General features: G+C 37.3%; 1 protein-coding gene across 1 annotated transcript in view; it reads left to right on the top strand.

Annotated features, from left to right (window-relative positions):
• The window catches only part of rcbtb2 (regulator of chromosome condensation (RCC1) and BTB (POZ) domain containing protein 2), a 43,708-nt gene extending 22,163 nt beyond the window's left edge, over window positions 1-21,545 (top strand). The window contains exons 9-12 of the mRNA XM_062062157.1: window positions 5,089-5,215; window positions 17,300-17,439; window positions 17,506-17,636; window positions 20,861-21,545. Coding sequence (XP_061918141.1) covers window positions 5,089-5,215; window positions 17,300-17,439; window positions 17,506-17,636; window positions 20,861-21,001 — 539 coding nt within the window. The 3' untranslated portion in view covers window positions 21,002-21,545. The remainder of the gene's footprint in view (window positions 1-5,088; window positions 5,216-17,299; window positions 17,440-17,505; window positions 17,637-20,860) is intronic.
• Window positions 21,546-21,746: the final 201 nt, after the last annotated feature.

Genomic DNA, 21,746 nt, shown 5'->3' with positions numbered 1-21,746 from the left:
GTTTTTCTCTTCTTTTTTTCGGTTGAATTTTGAATTTTAAAGAGTCGAAATTGAAGATAAACTATGTTTCAAAATTTAATAGTCATTTTTTTCGTGTTTTGTCCTCTTTTAAACCGTTAAATTAAGTGTAAATATCATTAATTATTAATAATAACATAGAGTTAAAGGTAAATTGAGCAAATTGGCTATTTCTGGCAATTTATTTAAGTGTGTATCAAACTGGTAGCCCTTCGCATTAATCAGTACCCAAGAAGTAGCTCTTGGTTTCAAAAAGGTTGGTGACCCCTGATCTATACTAAGAGGACTATAACAAATAGGTGTTTTTTTTGTTTTTTTTTACAACTTTATTAACAAAGACGAAGCTGTCTCCAACAGGAGGTGAACTTGGGTGACGTCAAGCGAAGTGAACACTCAAATTGCCTTTATCAAAAAAAAAAAAATTACTAAAACTTTAACAAATTAAAATGTAAACATAAACATTTAAACACTCAAATGAAAATAAGGCTCTTAAGAATCCATCCATTCATCCATCCATCCAGAAGAATAATAAATGGTTCTTCTGCCAAGAAAGTATTTAGAGTTAAAAGCCTGGTTAAAAGATGTCAGTGTTTGTATAAGTACTTTTTTTTTAACACATTCAACAATACTGCAATGATAATGACAGCAGTGATAATTTTGCCCACAATAACCGTGAAATGAAATGTTCATAATGTTACATCCCTAATCCAGACCTGCACAAAGTGTCCCGCTGATTACCATACGGCGTTTGGCGGCGTGACAATGGTTCAACGGCTTTTAGAGAGGAGTGTAGCTCTCGCTGCAGTCGCCATGACGACCCGGGCTCAGTCTTGTTATTGTATTTACATTTTACTGATCTGGAGAAGTAGTGTTTAAAGGTGAACTGCACTTTTTTGGAATTTTGCCTATCGTTCACAATCATTATGAGTGACACGTTTTTTTGGGTTTTTTACGATCTTAAAGATGATACAAAAAAAATGCTCGAACGATGCGGCCATTGGGAGTCACCGTTGTAGCCTTTAAAGTCTCTAAAACAACTTCAAAACCCTCCAACGTTTTATATACATGCTGCAAGTATATATATAAAATGTAGTAACAGACACCTTCATAACAATATGTAATATGTACAATATACACGCTGCAAGTATATATATAATGTAGTAACAGACACTTTCATAACAATATGTAATACGTACAATATACACACTGCAAGTATATATATAATGTAGTAACAGACACCTTCATAACAATATGTAATATGTACAATATACACACTGCAAATATATATATAATGTAGTAACAGACACCTTCATAACAATATGTAATATGTACAATATACACACTGCAAGTATATATATAATGTAGTAATAGACACCTTCATAACAATATGTAATATGTACAATATACACACTGCAAGTATATTTATAATGTAGTAACATACACCTTCATAACAATATGTAATATGTACAATATACACACTGCAAGTATATATATAATGTAGTAACAGACACCTTCATAACAATATGTAGTATGTACCATATACACACTGCAAGTATATATATAATGTAGTAACAGACACCTTCATAACAATATGTAGTATGTACAATATACACACTGCAAGTATATATATAATGTAGTAACAGACACCTTCATAACAATATGCATATGAGGATTATGAGTCATTTTTCACCTAAACGGGAATATATGAACATCCTAGCAGTCGGCATCCAAATGACAGCAGACCTTGTACAGTAAATGATGTTTTATTATGTTTGTTGGCGCTCATGAAGTCTGCAGTGAGTAATAATCAGTGATGAAGAAAAAAAAAAAGCAAATGTGATGCGTTTTTTAAATGAATGCGCCATGTATGCTTAAAATGATCAAAATAGGTAAATATTAAATGTTATTATAAATTTTACTACATTACATATATACTTACATCGTGTATATAAAAAACTAATGGAGGTGTTTGGATGTTTTTAGGGGTTTTATAGGCAGAATTGAAAGGCCTACTGGAATGATTTTTTTTAATTTAAACGGGAATAGCAGATCCATTCTATGTGTCATACTTGATCATTTCGCGATATTGCCATATTTTTGCTGAAAGGATTTAGTAGAGAAAATCGACGATAAAGTTCGCAACTTTTGCTCGCTGATAAAAAAAAGCCTTGCCTGTACCGGAAGTAGCGTGACGTCACAGGAGCTAGTATTCCTCACAATTCCCCATTGTTTACAATGGAGCGAGAGAGATTCGGACCGAGAAAGTGATGATTACCCCATTAATTTGAGCAAGGATGAAAGATTCGTAATGAGGAACGTTACAGTGAAGGACTTGAGAGGCAGTGATGGACGTATCTTTTTTCGCTCTGACCGTAACTTAGGTACAAGCTGGCTCATTGGATTCCACACTCTCCTTTTTATATTGTGGATCACGGATTTGTATTTTAAACCACCTTGGATACTATATCCTCTTGAAAATGAGAGTCGAGAACGCGAAATGGACATTCAGTGCCTTTTATCTCCACGACAATACATCGGCGAAATGCTTTAGCTACGAGCTAACGTGATAGCATCGTGCTTTAACTGCATATAGAAACAAAATAAATAAACCCCCGACTGGAAGGATAGATAGAAAATCAACAATACTATTAAACCGTGGACATGTAAATACACGGTTAATGCTTTCCAGGCTGGCGAAGGTTAACAATGCTGTGCTAACGACGCCATTGAAGCTAACTTAGCAACTTAGCAACCAGACCTCACAGAACTATGTACTCTCTCCTTTTTCTATTGTGAATCACGGACTTGTATTTTAAACCACCTCGGATACTATATCCTCTTGAAAATGAGAGTCGAGCACGCAAAATGGACATTTAAAGTGACTTATCTCCAACACAATACATCGGTGACACACTTAGCTACTGAGCTAGCGCGATAGCATCGTTCTCAAATGAAGATAGAAACAAAATAAATAAACCCCTGACTGGAAGGATAGATAGAAAATCAACAATACTATTAAACCGTGGACATGTAAATACACGGTTAATGCTTTCCAGGCTGACGAAGGTTAACAATGCTGTGCTAACGACGCCATTGAAGCTAACTTAGCAACCAGACCTCACAGAACTATGTACTCTCTCCTTTTTCTATTGTGAATCACGGATTTGTATTTTAAACCACCTCGGATACTATATCCTCTTGAAAATGGGAGTCGAGCACGCGAAATAGACATTTAAAGTGACTTTTATCTCCAAGACAATACATCGGTGACACACTTAGCTACTGAGCTAGCGCGATAGCATCGTTCTCAAATGAAGATAGAAACAAAATAAATAAACCCCTGACTGGAAGGATAGATAGAAAATCAACAATACTATTAAACCGTGGACATGTAAATACACGGTTAATGATTTCCAGGCTGGCGAAGGTTAACAATGCTGTGCTAACGACGCCATTGAAGCTAACTTAGCAACCAGACCTCACAGAACTATGTACTCTCTCCTTTTTCTATTGTGAATCACGGATTTGTATTTTAAACCACCTCGGATACTATATCCTCTTGAAAATGAGAGTCGAGCACGCGAAATGGACATTTAAAGTGACTTATCTCCAAGACAATACATCGGTGACACACTTAGCTACTGAGCTAGCGCGTAGCATCCTTCTCAAATGAAGATAGAAACCCATCAACAGCCGTGCTCACCTGCATTCCAGCGATCAACGGCACGACGAAGGACTTCATCCGTGGGTTTGGCGGCAAGCATCGGCTAGGCGTAGTAAGTAGTCCTTGTTGTGTTGCTGCAAGTATTGTAATGCCCCGCAGTGGAGAAGGAGTCACACAGACGAGGAAGCGCTGCTCAATCGCTTTATTAAAAAGCGGTAACTGGTTGTAGTTCAAAAAGTAACGCACACACATACACGAGCTGCTGTTAGCCAAAACTCACGCTCACACACACAAGTTCTCCGCCAACTCACTCGCGCATGCGCGTTCCCCAAACCCTTAAAGACAGTACACTAATGCAAATATCACAGATATTACAGTATTGTACTTAGCCGCTAAGACACCGATCGATCCCACCTACAACGTTCTTCTTTGCAGTCTCCATTGTTCATTAAACAAATTGCAAAAGATTCACCAAAACAGATGTCCAGAATAATGTGGAATTTTGTCGAAGAAAACAAGAGGCTTTTCTATCGGGTCCGATGGGGTCCAACCACTTCCGTTGCTTTTGTGACGTCACGCGCATAAATCATATCCAAAGGAGTTTTTCAACCGGAAGTGTGGCGGGAATTTTAAAATTGCACATTATAAGTTAACCCGGCCGTATTGGCATGTGTTTGAATGTTAAGATTTCATCATTGATATATAAACTATCAGACTGCGTGGTTGGTAGTAGTGGCTTTCAGTAGGCCTTGAACAGCTCCATTGTAAGCAGACTTTTGATCAAATTTATTTAATATTTACAATGCATTAAAAAAATATACATCTGTCGTCATGTCTGTCATAATGATTGTGAATGATGGGCAAAATTCCCCAAAAAGTGCAGTTCCCCTTTGAATACATCAATAATTTATAACAACAATGTTTCTGATTCATTATTAAGTGTACTACTTGTCACCTCTAGAGGGAGCCCTTGAGCAAAAAAGTGCTGCCTTTTTGTAGAAGTATATTCATGAGGACAATTTAAAAAACAGTTCTTATTTACTACAATGGTGTTAAGATGAACTTGTGATGTCCAAAAAGTACCAATAAATCATCACAATGAACTTTAAACGTCTTTTTAATGTCAAAGGGCATTTTGTTATTATTATTTATAGTGTTCCCGTGCAGCCTTGGAATCCGCTGCTGTTGAAATATTTTCTGCCCTGAGTTCCAGGAAGTATTTGAAGAAACAAACAGGAAATTCTGTTTCCTGCTCATACTTTCTGACTGAAGTCACCCTCGAGAAGCGCCGACATGTCCCAGGGCTCGCTGTCGTGAATTATTCCGATACGACTCTTCTAAGCTTATTTATGCTCCTCAGTTGTGAATATTGTTTTTTATCATGGTTTTTTTTGCTTATGCTGCAGATAGCGACGATCACCTGACAGTGGCCCAGTCTCTGAAGAAAGAGTTTGACAGCCCGGAAATCTCCGACCTGAAATTCTTAGTGGATGGAAAGTGTATCCACGTTCACAAAGCCCTGCTTAAAATAAGGTACACAACAAATTGAATTAATTGAAGTTTTACTTCAAAGACCAAAACCTTCAATCTGAATTTTTCTTCTTGACAAGACATTCTGGGTGAATTCAACTTTGGGGACAATAGGGTTGGGCGACATGGATGACATAAACCAGGGGTCACCAACCTTTTTGAAACCAAGAGCTACTTCTTGGGTACTAATTAATGCGAAGGGCTACCAGTTTGATACACACTTAAATAAATTGCCAGAAATAGCCAATTTGCTCAATTTACCTTTAACTCTATGTTATTATTAATAATTAATGATATTTACACTTAATTGAACGGTTTAAAAGAGGAGAAAACACGAAAAAAATGACTATTACATTTTGAAACATAGTTTATCTTCAATTTCGACTCTTTAAAATTCAAAATTCAACCGAAAAAAAGAAGAGAAAAACTAGTTAATTCGAATCTTTTTGAAAAAATTAAAAAAATAATTTATGGAACATCATTAGTAATTTTTCCTGAATAAAATTCATTTTAGAATTTCGATGACATGTTTTAAATAGGTTAAAATCCAATCTACACTTTGTTAGAATATATAACAAATTGGACCAAGCGATGACATGGCGACTTGTCCAGGGTGTACCACGTTTTTCGCCCGATTGTAGCTGAGATAGGCTCCAGCGCCCCCGCGACCCCAAAGGGAATAAGCGGTAGAAAATGGATGGATGGATGGATGGACCAAGCTATATTTCTAACAAAGACAAATCATTATTTCTTCTACATTTTCCAGAACAAAAATTTTAAAAGAAATTCAAAAGACTTTGAAATAAGATTTAAATTTGATTCTACAGATTTTCTAGATTTGCCAGAATAATTTTTTTGAATTTTAATCATAATAAGTTTGAAGAAATATTTCACAAATATTCTTTGTCGAAAAAACAGAAGCTAAAATGAAGAGTTAAATTAAAATTTATTTATTATTCTTTACAATAAAAAAAATAAATTTACTTGAACATTGATTTAAATTGTCAGGAAAGAAGAGGAAGGAATTTAAAAGGTAAAAAAGTATATGTGTTTAAAAATCCTAAAATCATTTTTAAGGTTGTATTTTTTCTCTAAAATTGTCTTTCTGAAAGTTATAAGAAGCAAAGTAAAACAATTAATGAATGTATTTAAACAAGTGAAGACGAAGTCTTTAAAATTTTTTCTTGGATTTTCAAATTCTATTTGAGTTTTGTCTCTCTTAGAATTAAAAATGTCGAGCAAAGCGAGACCAGCTTGCTAGTAAATAAATAAAATTTAAAAAATAGAGGCAGCTCACTGGTAAGTGCTGCTATTTGAGCTATTTTTAGAACAGGCCAGCGGGCTACTCATCTGGTCCTTACGGGCTACCTGGTGCCCGCGGGCACCGCGTTGGTGACCCCTGGTATAGATCGATCAATATAAATAGTTGCTTAGACAGTAATATGTTTTTTTATAAGTTTAGATCAGGGTATGTTGTGGAACTACGTTGGTGACCCCTGATATAAACGATAACAAAATATCGGATGATAGTTTTTACAGAGGGCATGTGGGGGCCGTTTTCATAATTTTTTCAACTTTCAAAACCAATACAACATGGAGATTTTTTTAACCTTTACGCCTCCCCTCAAGTTTGGTCTCGGAAGGGTCTCAATAATAAAAACATTTTTAGATAAGTGTATTTAAAAAAAACCTAAAACGTATATATTAGTTTTTTTTCCCCCAAGTACCACCTCAGAAAGTACTTGGCTCTCCAAGTACTACCACAATGACCAACCTTAAAATGTAGTAGGTATAAGTATTCATTAAAAACAAGGCAGAGGTTTTATTTAGCAAATATATCGTCACATGACACACATTTTGAACAGTAACACTTTGTTGGAATATATGAAAAGACAAGTGTATTTAAAAAAAACAAGTATATATATCAGTTTTTTTCCCAAGTACCACCTCAGAAAATACTTGGCTCTCCAAGTACCACCATAACAACCAACCTGAAAATACAGTAGCGTAGTAGGCGTAAGTATTCACTAAAAACAAGGCAGAGGTTTTATTTAGCAAGTATATTGTCACATGACACACATTTTGAACAGTAACACTGTGTTGGAATATAGGAAAATAAAAGTGTATTTTAAAAGAAATAAGCATATATTAGTTTTTTTCCCCAAGTACAACCTCAGAAAATACTTGTTTCTCCAAGTACCACCATAATGACCAACCTGAAAATACAGTAGCGTAGTAGGCGTAAGTATTCATTAAAAACAAGGCAGAGGTTTTATTTAGCAATTATATTGTCACGTGACACACATTTTGAACAGTAACACTTTGTTGGAATATAGGAAAAGACAAGTGGTATTTTTTTTTTTTTTCAATAAGCATATATTAGTTTTTTCCCCAAGTACCACCTCAGAAAGTACTTGGCTCTCCAAGTACCACCATAACGACCAACCTGAAAATACAATAGCGTAGTAGGCGTAAGTATTCATTAAAAACAAGGCAGAGGTTTTATTTAGCAAGTATATTGTCACATGACACACATTTTGAACAGTAACACTGTGTTGGAATATAGAAAAAGACAAGTCAAGAAATCACTGAGCTCCTGAGAGCGGCCTATTCTTTCACAAATGTTTGAAGAAACAGTCTCCATGCCTAAGTGCTTGATTTTATACACCTGTGGGTCAAGTGATTAGGACACCTGATTCTCATTATTTGGATGGGTGGCCAAATACTTTTGGCAATATAGTGTATAGGTTGATGACCCCCGGTCTACATCAACAATATGATTTGCCTGAGTGGCTGAACAGGACAGATTGAAAAAAATATATATGATTAATAATCATTAAAAATAAGAATCGCAATTCATCTAAAAATCTATTTTTTTGACACACCTACTGATTATAATTTTTTATCAAAAATGTTAAGATTCAATGATGTTGAAAATTTAAAGTGTGTCGGTGTCAGGTTCAAACACTGATGACATCTATTAAACAAGACAAGAAGCAAGGAATTAAACAGAGACAGAACTAAATTTGGCTCAATTGAGGAGAGACTTCTGGGCTGTACTCTTATACAGTCTCCATCACGCTCTGGCGAAAGATTGTACGCCTCCTCTTTTATTTGGACTTTCCCTGAATACATGGCAACAGCTGTTTCTAAGGGACAGGGGTCGTAAACAGACATCGCCTTTGATTAAAACAGTTCAAAGAAAAGCTTGTAAAAAAGTTCAAAGAAGCGGTACCTGGAGGGGAGTCTGGTCCTGCTTCCTCTTTGCTTTGTAGATCTCGGGTCAAGACAATATCTTTCTGTTGATTACAATAAATGAAAGAAACAGAACACCTTCATGTTGCTTCCCATCCTACACAGTGGAGTTTTACAAGCCTTCTGCTTGGTAGGATTAAAGACAGCTTTTGTCTGCTCGCCGGGAACTCATTGAAACACAAAGTTTTGTGATAACTTAGATACAATTATTCTAACAGTCTGCATTGGCTTGGCCGATACTGCCCTTGCAACTTGGTATTGGCTCGATACCCAATTTTGTAGTATCGCCCAGAGTATCTTTGAGGTTTTTTCTTGCAGGGATGTGGCTTTAGATCAGGGGATGTCATTGTGGCTTTGTGAAGCCCTTTAAGACACTTGTGATCAAGGGTTAATTCAATACATTTTGATGGATGAAAAATAAGTGGCGGCATAAAGGCCTACTGAAATGATTTTTTTAAATTTAAACAGGAATGGCAGATCCATTCTATGTGTCATACTTGATCATTTCGCGATATTGCCATATTTTTGCTGAAAGGATTTAGTAGAGAAAATCGACGATAAACTTCGCAACTTTTGCTCGCTGATAAAAAAAACCCTTGCCTGTACCGGAAGTAGCGTGACGTCACAGGAGCTAGTATTCCTCACAATTTTCCTTTGTTTGCAATGGAGCGAGAGAGATTTGGACCGAGAAAGTGACGATTACCCCATTAATTTGAGCGAGGATGAAAGATTCGTAGATGAGGAACGTTACAGTGAAGGACTTGAGAGGCAGTGATGGACGTATCTTTTTTCGCTCTGACCGTAACTTAGGTACCAGCTGGCTCATTGGATTTCACACCCTCTCCTTTTTCTATTGTGAATCACGGATTTGTATTTTAAACCACCTCGGATACTATATCCTCTTGAAAATGAGAGTTGAGCACGCGAAATGGACATTTAAAGTGACTTTTATCTCCACGACAATACATCGGTGACACACTTAGCTACTGAGCTAACGTGATAGCATCATTCTCAAATGAAGATATGAACAAAATAAATAAACCCCTGACTGGAAGGATAGACAGAAAATCAACAATAATATTAAACCATGAACATGTAACTACACGGTTAAAAATTCTCAGCCTGGTAAGGCTAAACTATGCTGTTGCTAACGACGCTAAGGCTAATTTAGCAACCGGACCTCACAGAACTATGTACTCTCTCCTTTTTCTATTGTGTATCACGGATTTGTATTTTAAACCACCTCGGATATTATATCCTCTTGAAAATGAGAGTCGAGCACGCGAAATGGACATTTAAAGTGACTTTTATCTCCAAGACAATACATCGGTGACACACTTAGCTACTGAGCTAACGTGCTAGCATCGTTGTCAAATGAAGATATAAACAAAATAAATAAACCCCTGACTGGAAGGATAGACAGAAGAGCAACAATACTATTAAACCATGTACATGTAACTACACGCTTAAAAATTCTCAGCCTGGTAAGGCTTAACAATGCTGTTGCTAACGACGCTAAGGCTAATTTAGCGACTTAGCAACCGGACCTCACAGAACTATGATAAAACATTAGCGCTCCACCTACGCCAGCCAGCGCTCATCTTCCCATCAACAGCCGTGCTCACCTGCGTTCCAGCGATCAACGGCGCGACGAAGGACTTCATCCGTGGGTTTGGCGGCAAGCATCGGCTAGGCGTAGTAAGTAGTCCTTGTTGTGTTGCTGTAAGTATTGTACTTAGCCGCTAATACACCGATCGATCCCACCTACAACATTCTTCTTTGCAGCCTCCATTGTTCATTAAACAAATTGCAAAAGATTCACCAAAACAGATGTCCAGAATACTGTGGAATTTTGTCGAAGAAAACAAGAGGCTTTTCTATCGGGTCCGATGGGGTCCAACCACTTCCGTTGCTTTTGTGACGTCACGCGCATAAATCATATCCAAAGGAGTTTTTCAACCGGAAGTGTGGCTGGAATTTTAAAATTGCACTTTATAAGTTAACCCGGCCGTATTGGCATGTGTTGCAATGTTAAGATTTCATCATTCATATATAAACTATCAGACTGCGTGGTCGGTAGTAGTGGCTTTCAGTAGGCCTTTAAAGACAGCTTTTGTCTGTTCGCCAGGAACTCATTGAAACACAAAGTTTTGTGATAACTTAGATACAATTATTCTAACAGTCTGCATTGGTGTGGCCGATACTGCCCTTGCAACTTGGTATTGGCTCGATACCCAAATTTGTAGTATCGCCCACAATATCTTTGAGGTTTTTCCTTGCAGGGATGTGGGTTTAGATCAGGGGATGTCATTGTGGCTTTGTGAAGCCCTTTAAGACACTTGTGATCAAGGGTTAATTCAATACATTTTGATGGATGCAAAATAAGTGGCGGCATTAAACAGGTGGCCACACTACTTTTGTCTGCGGGGGACATTTTCCTGGACGCCTTAGAAGTGTGGATTGCATTACTGTGTCCCAATACTTATGTCCATGGTGCGTGAGTCGCATGTAAGATGTTTGTTGTGTAAAGGTTAACAAAGTGGGGTCCCAGCATGCAGTGCTGTCCCGCAGCGGAGAAACGCGATCTGCTTTCCTGTTGGTGTCGAAGGGGGAAGCGAAGACAGACCTATTGTTTCCACTTTTGTCTTTTTTTAAAACCGCACTCTTGACACGGATGCATGTGCATTTGGCCGCCTCCTCGCTCTTTTGCACCGTCAGTCGGAAGGAGCCAGACTGTCTGCGCCGGCGGCCCCCACAGCGCTTGAAAAACACCTGCAGTGCCAGAGTCACATGTTTGAAGAGAAGGAAGTCACAGTGTTTGTTCAGCCATGAACCGTAAACACAAGCACTCGCTGGCCACAGCATTAGGTACACCATCTAATGACAGAGATAACAAGCTTTTAAATGTAACAATGTGTCTATGTCAGGGGTGTCCAAACTTTTTCCACTGAGGGCCGCACACGGAAAAATTAAAGCATGTGGGCGCCATTTTGATATTTTTCATTTTCAAACCATAACAAAATATATGGATTTTTCATTTATTTTACCTGTAGAGGTCCCGGGGACCATAAAGGGTCTCAGTCATTAAAATGTTAAAAATAAGTCAGATTATTATTATTTTTTAATTATTTAACGCTTACAGTAAATCTCTATATCAACTTCAAGTTGATATAAAGTAATACAAATTAAAAAAAATGTTTTATGGCTTTTCTGTCAAAAACAACTTACCGTATTTTCCGCACCATAAGCCGCCCCGTGTTGTAAGCCGCACCTTCAATGAATGGCATATTTCAAAACGTTGTTTACCTATTAGCCGCCCCGTGTTATTAGCCGCACCTACGCTACGCTAAAAGGAATGTCAAAAAAACAGTCAGATAGGTCAGTCAAACTTTAATAATATATTACAAACCAGCGTTCTAACAACTCTGTTCACTACCAAAATGTAATGTGCAAATGTGCAATCACAAAAATAGTAACACTCAAAATAGTGCAGAGCAATAGCAGCATCAATAACTCAACGTTGCTCATACGTTAGTGTCACACAACACACAAAATAAACATTTAAAGCTCACTTTCTGAAGTTATTACTCATCCACAAATCCCTCGAATTCTTCTTCTTCGGTGTGCTTCACTTGTTTTTTGACACCATCTGTGATGTGGACGCACGTGCAGTCATAGATCAACAGGGACGGAGCTGCGTGAAAAAAGTCACCCGGTCTCTTCGCTCATTTTTTCTTCATCCATCCATCCCTTCGAGTTAGGTTTTATGATGACGCCGGCTGGAAAGTTCTCTTTTGGCAAGGTCTTCCTTTTGAATATCGCCGTGGGTGGAAGTTTCTGGCCGTTAGCATGGCAAGCTAACGGATATTCACCGTACGTGTTCCCGTTGTATCCACAGTGCGGTTCACAGGAATATCAAAAGTCAGTGGAACCTTGTACGCGTGTCTCTTGGTAGGAGACATTTTGTGGTCTTTACAGAAACACACAAATGAAATGAAACGTAATATCCGCGCGCTTCTTCTACGGGGGCGGGTGCTCACCTTGGCGGTTGCTTACAGTAGAAGAAGAAGAGCTTCCTCTTCTATGGGGCGGTTGCTTACCGTAGAAGAAGAAGCGCTTCCTCTTCTACGGGGAAAAAAGATGGCGGCTGTTTACCGTAGTTGCGAGACCTAAACTCTATGAAAATAAATATTAATATTAATCCATATATAAAGCGCACCGGGTTATTAGCCGCACTGTCAGCTTTTGAGAAAAATTTTGTATTTTAGGTGCGGCTTATGGTGCGGAAAATACGGTAGTTTTTTTATAGTAAAACTGAAATATGCAGTATTTAGTAATTAGAGCCCTAAAAGATCAATAATGCAGGACACCATTGATTTTAATTATTTCATATTTTTGAGTAATCACAGTGAAAACATAAATAAAAAATCACTAAATATATTTGGGATCCAAAAGGTGCCCCACTCATAAAGTGATACATTTTTATTAGGTTTTTCTTTTACTTTCAACACTTAAATTACGAGATCAACTTCAGATATATCTGTCCATTTTATGCTGGAACTATTATTTTGTTTGTTTTATGCGCTTTTGTCAAAGAAAACTTTGATGTTTTTATATGGCTACTACACAATATATGCAATATTTACCACATAAAACGTTTTAAAGTGAAATATTTGAAGTAATTGGAGCCCTGAAAATACAAATAAATAATTCATTATAACATGAATTTTTTGTCTTTTTTTTGTTTTTTGAGCAATGGCAAAAAAAATAAATAAAGAAAGACAAAAGAAAAAAAACAGCCTGCAGGGCAGCTTTTGTGTCAACATTGCAACTTTTTCTCGTTAGATTTCACCTCATTCCACTTTTTTTAATGTTCTTTTTTATTTTTACAACAGTATTTCCAGAATGTGTGGCGGGCCGGTAAACAATTAGCTGCGGGCCGCAAATGGCCCCCGGGTCGCACTTTGGACACCCCTGGTCTATGTGCTTATTCTCTCATGTCGGCAGGTAATACTGCCAAAAATGAAATCCAAGTAAGATTAAATACCTCAAATAAGGGTGATATTTGCTTATTTTATGTCTGATAAGATAATTCTTCTCACTGAGCAGATTTTATGTTAGTGTTTTACTTGTTTTAAGTGTTTTGGTCCTAAATGATCTCAGTAAGATATTACAGCTTGTTGCTGAGATTTGATGACCTATATTGAGTAAAACATGCTTGAAACTAGAATATCAACTGTTGTGTCATCAACACTCACAAGTATAAAACTACTTTTTTAAAGTAATAATTTCTTATTTCAAGCATGAAAAAAAAAATCATGACTTTGACACAATTGTGTCTCATAATTAAAACAGATGACAGCCAAAGGGTTGCTGGTTACTGGGGTTCAATCCCCACCTTCTACCATCCTAGTCACGTCCGTTGTGTCCTTGGGCAAGACACTTCACCCTTGCTCCTGATGGCTGCTGGTTAGCGCCTTGCATGGCAGCTCCCTCCATCAGTGTGTGAATGTGTGTGTGAATGGGTGAATGTGGAAATACTGTCAAAGCGCTTTGAGTACCTTGAAGGTAGAAAAGCGCTATACAAGTATAACCCATTTATCATTATCATTTAAATGGACTTTGCTGTTTTATTTTCAATGAAACAAGAGAAAATACGCACTCATATAGTAGTACATTTGGCACAGTACAGTAAACTGACAGTTAATATTTAAACATTTAACATGTGACATTTCAAACTATTTTGAACAGAAATAGTTCATGCACATTCAGATGTATTCTTCAAAATTATAATAAAACAATTTTTTTGGCCGGGGGCCGGGCTGTTTATATGCGCACTAATTGACTGAAAGAGCACGCACTTGGCGCGACGATGTCATGTTATCCATGGAAAAATGCATTTTTAGACAATATGATAGTAGTACAGTTGTCATTAGTGAGAATATACTTATTTTAAGGTATTTTTTGGTTCATTGAGAATGTTTCTCATAGTCATTCACATTGACGTCCCACTGGGGTGAGTTTTTCCTTGCCCGTATGTGGGCTCTGTACCGAGGATGTCGCTGTGGCTTGTGCAGCCCTTTGAGACACTTGTGATTTAGGGCTATATAAATAAACATTGATTGATTGATTGACTTGTTTTGGAAAGTCTCGACAAGCCAAATGTTCTTGTTCTATTGGCAGATAATTTTGCTTAGTTCAAATAAAATACCCCTCATTTATTTTTTTTATTTTTTCCCCTTGTTTTCGAACACTGACTTTTTGCAGTGTAACCACTTGCAGTGAGGTCAATGTCAATCAAAAGTTGGCATTATTAACTCTTATAAAGTGAATAATAATAATAAAGTACTACAATTTAAATAATTTATTTAATGAACAAAATGTACTGCATTGTGTTTTTTAATCTTTATTCAAGTTAGAGATCAACCGATTATCAGCGTCGATGTTTGGGCATTTCGACTTGTATCTGCCTTTTTTTTTATGCAACTAAGACATAACTTCATCAACAGATACAATATATTATCATATGATACAAGTAATTAGTATATAGAAACAAATAGTAAAGTAAATTGCTGGCCTGTTTTGTTGTAGGCGGTTTTAGTTTTTTCCCTCTTCCTGTTCCGGCATACTTTTTTAAAAAAAATTGTTACTTTTATTTTATTTTTAATGACAGAACAACAAACATATATTCACCATTTACATAAAAGTCAAGGCACTTTCAACATATTCAACAATTTTACACATCCATCAGGTTGAGCAAATTATGACTTTAACAACACATGTCAAAGAAAGAAAATAAAAGCAAATACAAATAGAGTATTTAAATAATAATAATGATAAACTATATGATACAATACAAAATTCAAAAAGACAAAAAAAGGCCTAATTTAAATCAATTTTTTAAAAATAAATATATAAATTTAAGGGCTTTTGTACTTTTAACAATTTTCCAAGATTCAATTGATCATTTAAAACCATTAAGCCAGGCCTGGGCAATAATTTTGACTGTGGGGGGGGGGAGGGGGGGGGGCAAATTTAGAGAAAAAAATGTCTCACAATAATAAACCTCACAATAATGTCTGTTTGAAAGCTAAAGACGTTATGACAGACCGCCTTAAAAACGGAATGGAATTTTAAATTTTTTTTACTGAACGAGACACCCAGAATGTACATGAAAATAAAGAATATGGGATTTACAATATTAACTATGAACAATATAACACTGAATATTGACAACATATGACATCACACCCCCTCTCCATCGACATATTTTACAATCAAGCAAAAAGCAAACAAAATTCCAACAAACAGCCAAATATGAACACAAAGGGTAAAAAAGCAAAGCACCTACAATCTAATATATCTGATATATCACTAAGACACATGCCAACTGTTAACATGCTAAAGCCAGGATGCTAGCATGCTAACATTGGCCTGCTAACTTTTTTCAATAATTTGGCAGCCGTACACCTTGGTACTTGACACATGCTAACTGTTAACATGCTAAAGCCACGATGCTAGCATGCTAACATTGGCCTGCTAACTTTTTTCCATAATTTTGCAGCTGTACACATCATAGCCATTTAACTTGGTGCTTGACCCATGCTAACTGTTAGCATGATAACGTAACGATGCTAGCACACTAACATTAGCCTGCTAACTTTTTTCCATAATTTTGCAGCCGTACACATCATAGCCATTTAACTTGGTGCTTGACCCATGCTAACTGATAACATGCTAACGTAATGATGCTAGCACGCTAAAATTAGCCTGCTAACTTTTTTCCATAATTTTGCAGCCGTACACATCATAGCCATTTAACTTGGTGCTTGACCCATGCTAACTGTTAACATGCTAACGTAACGATGCTAGCACGCTAAAATTAGCCTGCTAACTTTTTTCCATAATTTTGCAGCCGTACACATCATAGCCATTTAACTTGGTGCTTGACCCATGCTAACTGTTAACATGCTAACGTCACGATGCTAGCATGCTAAACCTGTTATAATAATTGCTTCTAAATTATCACAAAAACTTTGTATTACATTGAGTTCCTGACAAGAAGACAAAAGGTGTCTTTGAAACCTACCAAGAGTAAGGATTGTAAAACTCCACTGTGTAGGGGGGGGAAGCAAGATGAAGGTGTTCCTGTTTTCTCTCATGTATGGTAATCAACAGAAAGATATTGTTCTAACCCAAGGACTTCAAAGCGGAGAGAACCAAGGATCTGCCCAATCTCCAGACGACCTCTTTTTGAAGTATTTTACGAACTCTTTTTGAAGTATTTTATGGACCTCTTTTTGAACTATTTTACAAACTCTCTTTAAACTATTTTATGGAACTCTTTCTGAACTATTTTACGACCTCTTCTTTTGAACTATTCTGTAACCAAAGGCAACGCTGTTTACGACCCATTTCCCTCTGGAAGTGGAAGCGGTGGTCAGGTGGTCGGAGAAAGTCAAATAAAGGAGGAGTAGTGCAATCTTTTGGGAGAGCGTGCTGGAGACTGTGCAAAAGTACAGTGTGTCCAGGCGTTTCTCCTCAATTGAGTCCAAATTGAATTCTGTCTCTGTTTAATTCTTTGCCCCTTGTCTTGTTTAATAAATGCCATTAGTGTTTGAACCTGACAAAACCTTTAGCCAATTTTGTAGCTGTACACCTCAGAGTCCTATAACTTGGTAGTTGACATATGCTTACTCTCAGCACGTTAACTTTAGCATGCTAGCATTCCTGAATGTTGATGGTGGGTGTGCGAGGGCTCGTTCAATTGAATTTGTTGTTGTTGTTGGACATCAGACACAAGTTAGTTTTATTTTGCATCATTTCCCCCAGATGTGAACACTTTCGTGTGCTGCTGAATGAAACCGACGAGGACACCATCGAGATCCACCAGTTCCCCTTCCTGGTGTACCGGGCCTTTCTGGAGTACCTCTACACCGACGCCATCAACCTGCCACCAGAAGACGCCATTGGTAAGGTGCCGTCCTTCACGCCGACACGGCGAGCGCCATCCCTCATGTTGTCTTGGTGCCGCTCAGGCCTGCTGGACCTGGCCACCTTCTACGGGGAGAGCAGGCTGAAGAGGCTGTGCCAGGAGACCATCAAGAGGGGCATCTCGGAGGACAACGCTATCACTCTTCTCTCTGCCGCCGTCAAGTACGAGGCCCGGGTAAGCCCGATCGTCTCCCTCACTACAACGCTCCTTATTAACACCTCTGACCTGCCCAAAGCTTGATTAGCAAACAAGTGTAAAGGCTAATTGTATGAAATGTATTTTATTTTTATTTTGATCTAAATTCAACAAGCCCCTTTATTTTAAGGTATATAGAATAAAAAATGTGCATACATGCCTACACTTCTTTACCTTTATTTTCCAATTTGACTCCACATAAGTTAGATATACTGCAATACTGACTGATTATAATTAGAGATGTCCGGTAATATCGGCCGATAAATGCTTTAAAATGTAATATTGGAAATTATCGGTATCGGTTTCAAAAAGTAAAATGTATGACTTTTTAAAAGGCCGCTGTGTACACGGACGTAGGGAGAAGTACAGAACGCCAATAAACCTTTGCGTGTCGGCCCAGTCACATAATATCTATGGCTTTTACACACACAAGTGAATGCAAGGCATACTTGGTCAACAGCCGTACAGGTCACACTGACGGTGGCCGTATAAACAACATCAACACTGTTACAAATATGTGCCACACTGTGAACCCACACCAAACAAGAATGACAAACACATTTCGGGAGAACCTCCGCACCGTAACACAACATAAACACAACAGAACAAATACCCAGAAACCCCTTGCAGCACTAACTCTTCCGGGACGCTACAATATACACCCCCCCCACCCCCCAAAGCATGTTAAAAAAATAATGCACTTTGTGACTTCAATAATAAATATGGCAGTGCCATTTTGGCATTTTTTCCCTTACTTGAGTTGATTTATTTTGGAAAACCTTGTTACATTGTTTAACGCATCCAGCGGGGCATCACAACAAAGTTAGGCATAATAATGTGTTCATTCCACGACTGTATCGGTTGATATCGGAATCTGTAATTAAGAGTTGGACAATATCGGAATATCGGAAAAAAAGCCATTATCGGACATCTCTAATTATAATGTTTTACACATCAATACGTCAACTTTCTAAAAAAAAAAAAAAGCAGGCTTCTCTACACGTCTTAAAACGCAGCCCGGAGCAACTGTCGGTCAGTCAGTTACATTTGTAAGTTTAATTGTTTAGATTTTCTTCAGTTAATTTGCTAAACATGTGTTCTGAATATGTTAGCATGTTGCTCACACATCTATGCTAGTGTTGTTAACCTAGCGTGATGTTAAAATGTAATGTTAGCATGTCGCTTACATAGCTGTGCTAATTGTGTTAAAGTAGCATAATCTTAAAATGTTTAAAATGTTTTTTTTTTCATTTTATTTTATAAAATTAATTATTTAAATGAACTAGCATAATTTTAAAATGTTATGTTTGCATGTAGCTCACATAGCTATGCTAGTGCTGTTAACCTAGCATGACATTAAAATGTAATGTTAGCATCTAACTCATATAGCTAAGCTGATTGTTAACCCAGCATGATTTTAAAATGTAATGTTAGCATGTCGCTTACATAGCTACGCTAATTGTGTTAAAGTAGCATCATTTTAAATGATTTATGCTTTGAAAATTTTTTAAATAAACTAGCATCATTTTTAAATGTTATGTTAACATGTAGCTCACATAGCTATCCAAGTGTTGCTAACCTAGCATGATGTTAAAATGTAATATTAGCATGTAGCTCACATAGCTATCCAAGTGTTGCTAACCTAGTATGACGATAAATAGCAATGTTGGTCCATACTGGAGCTCACATAGCTCTCTGAGCGTTGCTACCCTATCATGATGTCAAAGTGTATTGTTAGCATGTAGCTCACATAGTTCTGCTAGTGTCGGAAACCTACCATGATGTTAAAATGTAACTTTAGCATTTAGTTCACATAGCTGTACTAGCGTTGCTAACCTATCATGTTGTTAAAAAGTACCGTTAGCATGTAGCTCACATAGCTACGTTAGTGTTGCTAACTTGGCATGATGTTAATATGTAATGTTAGCATATAACTCATATAGCTATGCTAGTGTTGCTAACCTGGCATGATGTCAAAATGTAATGTTGGCATGTCGCTCATATAGCTATGCTAATGTTGTTAACCTCGCATAATATTAAAATGTAATGTTAGCATGTAGCTCACATAGCTATTCTAGTGTTGCTAACATAGAATGATGATAAAAATGTACTTTTACCGCGAAGCTCACATAGTGATGCGAGTGTTGCTAATTGAGCATGATGTTAAAATGTAATGTTAGCATGTAGCTCACATAGCTGTTCTAATGTTGCTAATTGAGCATGATGTTAAAATGTAATGTTAGCATGTAGCTCACATAGTAATGCTAGTGTTGCCAATTGAGCATGATGTTAAAATGTAATGTTAGCATGTAGCTCACATATCTATGCTACTGTTGCTAACATAGAATGATGATAAAATTTACTTTTACCGCAAAGCTCACATAGTAATGCTAGTGTTACTAATTGAGCATGATGTTAAAATGTAATGTTAGCATGTAGCTCACATAGCTATTCTAGTGTTGCTAACATAGAATGGTGATAAAATGTACTTTTACCGCGAAGCTCACATAGTAATGCTAGTATTGCTTATTGAGCATGATGTTAAAATGTAATGTTAGCATATAGCTCACATAGCTATTCTAGTGTTGCTAACATAGAATGATGATAAAATGTACCTTTACAGCAAAGCTCACATAGTAATGCTAGTGTTGCTAATTGAGTATGATGTTAAAATGTAATGTTAGCATGTAGCTCACATAGTAATGCTAGTGTTGCTAATTGAGCATGATGTTAAAATGTAATGCTAGTGTTGCTAATTGAGCATGATGTTAAAATGTAATGTTAGCATGTAGCTCACATAGTAATGCTAGTGTTGCTAATTGAGCATGATGTTAAAATGTAATGCTAGTGTTGCTAATTGAGCATGATGTTAAAATGTAATGTTAGCATGTAGCTCACATAGTAATGCTAGTGTTGCTGATTGAGCATGATGTTAAAATGTAATGCTAGTGTTGCTAATTGAGCATGATGTTAAAATGTAATGTTAGCATGTAGCTCACATATTCCAAACAAGCATCATTGTAAGCTACGATGGCACACGTTATACTTCCTCGGTTGCGCGTTTTTCTTCTGGGACGACTAGCGATGGAAATGTATCAGCCGGATTAAGACATGTCTGATCCTGCATAAAACGTGGAGATGACATCGCAGTGACGAGGGTTTGGCGAGCTGGACGCTGACCACACGGCCCTCTTCATTTCTAGGACCTGGAGGACTTCTGCTTCAAGTTTTGCGTCAACCACCTGACTTCGGTCACACAGACCGTGGCCTTCGGAGAAATGGACCACGACCTGCTGAAGAACTTTATCAGTAAAGCCAGCCGCCACGGGGCCTTCAGGAACTGACCGCTTGGAAGTCAAACTGAGACCGAAGTAAACCAGAAAGGTGGAAGATGAGCAGTCTGTCAGCCACGCTCCCACCAGGCCATACCTTTAAACTGAACAGCAGGACGGTTAGCTTTGAGCAGCAACTTGTTTGTACTTGACTGGTCAGTACAACCTTTGTGGACCAAGGCAAGTTGGCTGGAAGAAAACATTCCAACAGCGTGGTACTGTACTGCATGTCTACTTCCATAGGGGACCTGGGAGGATTTCTAAACACCAGGGGGTCCAAAGTGTGGCCCCTTTTTTTAACAGCACATTCTAAAAATACTTCTACAAAAAAACAACAAAAAACAGGAAATAAAAAAGCAAAGAACAGGGCTGTCCAAACTTGTTGCACTGAGGGCCACACACTGACAAATAAAACTATGCTGGGGCCATTTTTATGTTTTTCATTTTCAAAACTATGTCTGTGTGTATGTTAGCACTTTGAGATTTGCTATTCAAATATTAAGTGCAATACAAATAAAATCTATTATTATGTACAGTATTTATGTATGTATATGTGTGTTACGTACGTACTTATGTATGTACGTGTGTTACGTATGTATGTGTGTTATGTATGTATGTATATATGTATATGTGTACCTGTGTGTGTGTGTGTGTGTGTGTGTGTATTTATATATATATACATATATACATGTACTGTATATATGTATGTATATATGTGTGCGCGTGTGTGTCTATATCAGGCATGTGATTTGAACTT

Source organism: Entelurus aequoreus, linkage group LG10 (assembly GCF_033978785.1).
Source record: "Entelurus aequoreus isolate RoL-2023_Sb linkage group LG10, RoL_Eaeq_v1.1, whole genome shotgun sequence".
Taxonomy (NCBI): Eukaryota; Metazoa; Chordata; class Actinopteri; order Syngnathiformes; family Syngnathidae; genus Entelurus; species Entelurus aequoreus.
This window is presented reverse-complemented; position numbering and strand designations above follow the sequence as displayed.